The sequence below is a fragment of the Notothenia coriiceps genome, unplaced genomic scaffold (assembly GCF_000735185.1).
Source record: "Notothenia coriiceps isolate Sejong01 unplaced genomic scaffold, NC01 NC01_scaffold00019762, whole genome shotgun sequence".
NCBI lineage: Eukaryota > Metazoa > Chordata > Actinopteri > Perciformes > Nototheniidae > Notothenia > Notothenia coriiceps.
In genome coordinates, this window is record NW_011352463.1 from 166,413 (window position 1) to 171,020 (window position 4,608).

The 4,608-nt window shown below is 39.8% G+C and overlaps 1 protein-coding gene across 2 annotated transcripts in view; it reads left to right on the plus strand.

Annotated features, from left to right (window-relative positions):
* Window positions 1-3,817, plus strand: part of ppp1r15b (protein phosphatase 1, regulatory subunit 15B) — a 6,651-nt gene extending 2,834 nt beyond the window's left edge. For both annotated transcript variants that reach the window (XM_010779033.1, XM_010779034.1), the window contains one exon: window positions 1,310-3,817. In XM_010779033.1, the coding sequence (XP_010777335.1) occupies window positions 1,310-1,516 (207 nt within the window). In that variant the 3' untranslated portion in view covers window positions 1,517-3,817. The remainder of the gene's footprint in view (window positions 1-1,309) is intronic.
* Window positions 3,818-4,608: the final 791 nt, after the last annotated feature.

The following is a 4,608-nucleotide window of genomic DNA, read 5'->3' on the forward strand; positions in this document are numbered from 1 at the left end:
GACTAATTTGATAATCGATTAATCTATCGATTAATGAAACGATTAATCGAGTATTCGGACTATTACTGTATGCCTTGTACAATTTCTCAAACGCTCTTATTTAGCCATCAACCTTTAGATTTAGCCTGAGGTTGTTTTAGGCATGTGGAAACTAACAATGAAGACAATAAAGATGAGTACTTGATTCAAAAATACATATATTATTAAATTAACTAAACACATTTTGAACAAAATTAACATTGCTTTTTATTTAAATTAAATAAATAATATTTCACATAAAAAGAAACAACAGTGTTTTAACAAACCGTATTAAATAATCTGAGGACAGAACTGTAAACAGCGTGGAGCATTGTCCACATCGAGACGGGTAAAGTGTAGCCACACCTCGGAGCGCGTTCTCTCCGTGATCTCCGCAGTGTGTTGCTGCATGTAGCAGCTGCGTGTGTGTAACCTGCCCCGCCCCCTCCCAAGCAGGCGGGGAGAGAGATAGAAAATACTAAAAAATAATCATAGACGCATTTTTTTTGTCTTTTTGCATATTAGAAACGGAGTTGGCGAAACTAAAACTGCGATATAATGTTTGTGTAACAATAATACACCTGACATATATTTTTGACATGTCTGCAGTACCGATAAAAAGACCGATAACGTCGGAGCTTAACGGTACCACGGTCTTTAATAATTCAGCCTGGGGCCGTTTAATACCGGGGCTCGGTACCCCTCCCTACTCAGACGCTTCCCTTGAGTCAAAGCACCAGCTTCCTGTACTTAAAGTATAAACAGTACTCACTGTGCAGAAAAGGGGCCTGATGTGTAATTATATTTATATATGTGACATTTGTAGATATGATAGTCACATTTCAGCACTGTGGACAAACAAAGATCTGATGGACGTTTAGTAAAATATTTAAATCATTTGACTCTTTAATGACTTAAAGAATCCAAACGTTTAATTCTTAGAGATGCATTTGTTTAAAGCTGTTAAATACATGTTAGAACAGAAGTATAAAGTAGCATTCAATGCAAATGCTGAAGTACAATTTTGAGATACTGATACTTGGTAACTGCCCACCTCTGTATTCCAGATATAAACTAGACGCTGGTTGGTTTTGTCTAAATGTGTTTATGCTGGACTTATATATACTTATATATACTTGTATATATACTTATATATACTTATATATAAGTATATATACACTTATATATTTCTTGATGTACATGTCTTTGATCAACTCTGTTGTTTTCAAATGTGCTGTATAAATAAAGTTGGATTGGATTGAACCTGTTTCCTCCTCCTCTCTCTCGTCAGGTGCGTTTCTGTGAGGAAGTGGAGGAGTTCTTTGCGAGCGGGGGGGAGGAGACGGAGGACAGACGGGGTCCCTGGGAGCAGTTCGCCCGGGATCGATCTCGCTTCCTGCGCCGTGTGCAGGACGTTCAGCTCAGCATCGACTACTGTCTGCAGCCAACACACCGTCAGCTGGTGTCCCTACGCCTGGGGACAACTGAGGGCAACTGAGGGACAGCAGGACGTCCTGAAGGTCATACGTGACGCTCTGAAGGTCATAGGGACGTTTGAAGGACATTGAGACTTCCTGAAGGTCATTTGGACATCCTGATGGTCAACGAGACATTTCTAGGATATTGAGGTCCACCAGACTCTGTCCTCTCTGTCCTGGTTATGTTCATCGGGACGTTCTCAAGTTCATCCGGACGTCCTAAAGGTCATTGGGACTTCCTGAGGGACATTGAGACGCTCTGATGGTCATCGAGGTATTAATAGGGCATTGAGACGTTCTGAGGCTCACCGGGTCGTTTTCCAGGCCAGCAGAACCTCCTAAAGGTCATCGGGACTTCCTGAAGGACATTGAGACGCCTGAAAGACGGGATCTTGAGGTCCATCAGACTCTGTCCTCTCTGTCCTGGACTCCTGAGGGCCAGGAGACCCTCTGTCCACTCTGTCCTCTCTCCTGGACTCCTGAGGGCCAGGAGACCCTCTGTCCACTCTCTCCTGGACTCCTGAGGGCCAGGAGACCCTCTGTCCACTCTGTCCTCTCTCCTGGACTCCTGAGGGCCAGCTGGTGTTTGTTGTGAGGACACGAGAAGCTGCTCTTGAGAGCGAGACACTCGGAGACTTCCTGCTCTTCTGCTTCAGTGCCGCTGCCGCTGCGTCTCAAATCAACTCTAGAGAAGATTATTATCTCCATTTATCTTTCAAATAATTTCACATTTAATCATTCATACATTTTAGAAAATCTGGATGTTTCCTTTCTTTAAATATTCTGGTTTACACTTTAAATCAGTTTCAAATGTGGATCCTCTGAGGCCAGACCCTCTGAGGCCAGACCCTCTGAGGATGATTAAATCAAACAGAGGGGTTAGGGTTCTTCATCCTGCTGCTTATGCTCTTCTCTCTAATGCCAAAGAGTGTGTGTGTGTGTGTGTGTGTGTGTGTGTGTGTGTGTGTGTGTGTGTGTGTGTGTGTGTGTGTGTGTGTGTCAAACAGCAGATTTATTCAGACCTTAATACATTAATTTGAATCTGATATTTAATTATTTTAAACACTGATTTTACATTTGTATGTGTTCATAGGAGATCAAGGATATCACACTTTGAGTCTCAAGGGAATATATAATGCTATTTTTTATTTTAAAAACAGTCGCTCTGAGTTCCTCCAGAAAACAAATGAAAGCAGCACATTTTCACCTTAAAGATTTTTTTCTGTGGCATTTTTACACGATAAATGACGAGTGAGTGGTGTTTGTAAAACTGAATAAGATCCTGAACAGGAGGAACGATTCTTCATTTAGTTTTTCATATCAATGATTAAAATCAGCAGCTCTAGGAAAAGAAAGCGTCCTCATGCAGGATACAATTATCAATATGTCAATTTATTCGTAAAGACCTGAAACCTGCAGAGCTGCACCGAGTTCAAAGCTTTGGCGTTTAAAGTTGCAAATACTAAACGGTCACATGACTCAGTCTGATATGATGCAGCGATGTTACCCCTGGTTATTGGTCAACTGACCCTGGTTAAACAAATAGTTGCAGACAAAAAAAGAAGTTGACCAAAAAAAGTTGACTAGAAAAAAATTGCGGTGTCTTTTTTTGTGGGGGATAAGAAAGAAACTGTCTCTGTCTCAGAGTGAGTCGTGTTAGTGTTCGTCAGTGTATCTGAAATCACTAGGTAAGCTACGTTAGCTAGCTAGCGTAACTACAGTAACATCAGGAGGAGTCATGTGATCACTTTGTTTAAATAACACCATGAAGCATTTTAGTTTCCAACAACAGTCGTATTGCGTTTGCACCTGTCGTAGTTGTAGATCTTAAGTTCTATCTATTTATAAGTGATATCGTGGTGTTCCCCAGGGATCCACCTGAGGGCCACTGCTACTCCGATATCTGAACGTCATCATTAATCTGCAGCTGATCAAAATGTGTCCCTGTTTAAAAATGATGGATTTTATTATTTAAAACATTGAAAACATGTTTGAAATCTGTTAGTTTTTCACTTATATTCATAACAAATATATATATTTCATTATAAAATAAAACATTGAATCACCAAATCTTTATTTACAAACCCTTGACAGACACTCAAACACTCGGTACAGCTCTTTGAATCATTATTTACAGGGCCTTGTGAAGAATTGAAGATAAAGAGAGTGAATAAAGTAAAGCTGTCAGAATAAATAATCCACATTTTCATCAGACTCCAGGTAAAAAAAAAAGAAGCTTTTTATTTTTCTAATGTTTAAAAAGTTCTGCTTCATCGTTTTCCTCACAATGAATATTAAATATGAAATCGATATTTAACGATCACTGTCTCTGTGTCTCTCTCAGCATCATTCTAACACCTGTAGATCTGTTGGAGCCACAGGGCACCAGCACATACCTTCATCGACACACCGACTATATTAACTGCAGTACGCTACTCAACACACTTACTCCTAACATTCTACGTTATTCTTTTACTACAATGCATACAGAAGGAGAACCATGTCTTTTTTACCACAGATGCATCTATAAAGATCAATAACTGTCAGGTACGAAAAGTAAAGAAATAGTTAAAATATGCCTAATGTTAATCTCATGTCAGATATATGAAAAACAATATCCCATTAGGAGGCTGTATTACTGCAGAATAAGCACTTTTGATACTTCCAGCTTACTCAGCAGACTTTGCCTGGTAGCTGTAATATCAATGTACCTTCTTCCAGCTCGAATGAAAGCTCTTTATTGTTCTCATACTGCCTGAGCAGCAGCGCCTCTTTTCACCCTCTGTCTGAAACCAGAGCTGCTCTGATTGGTTAGCTGGCAGGTGGAGAATTTCAGAAAAAAAATCTCGATTTAGAGAAAAAAAAATGAGAACTTCAGATAAAAAGTAAAAACATTTAGATTTTTCAAAAAAAGTCAGAATTTAGGAAAGTCATAATTCTGAGTTTTTCAGAATAAAGTCTACATTTGAAGATTTTCAGAAAAATCAATAATTGCAGCACCTCTTTTCACCCTCTGTCTGAAACCAGAGCCCACTCTGCTCTGATTGGTTAGCTGGCCAGACCTGTTGTGATTGGTCAAACGCTTAGAGATGTCCCGCCCCTTAGCCTTTCA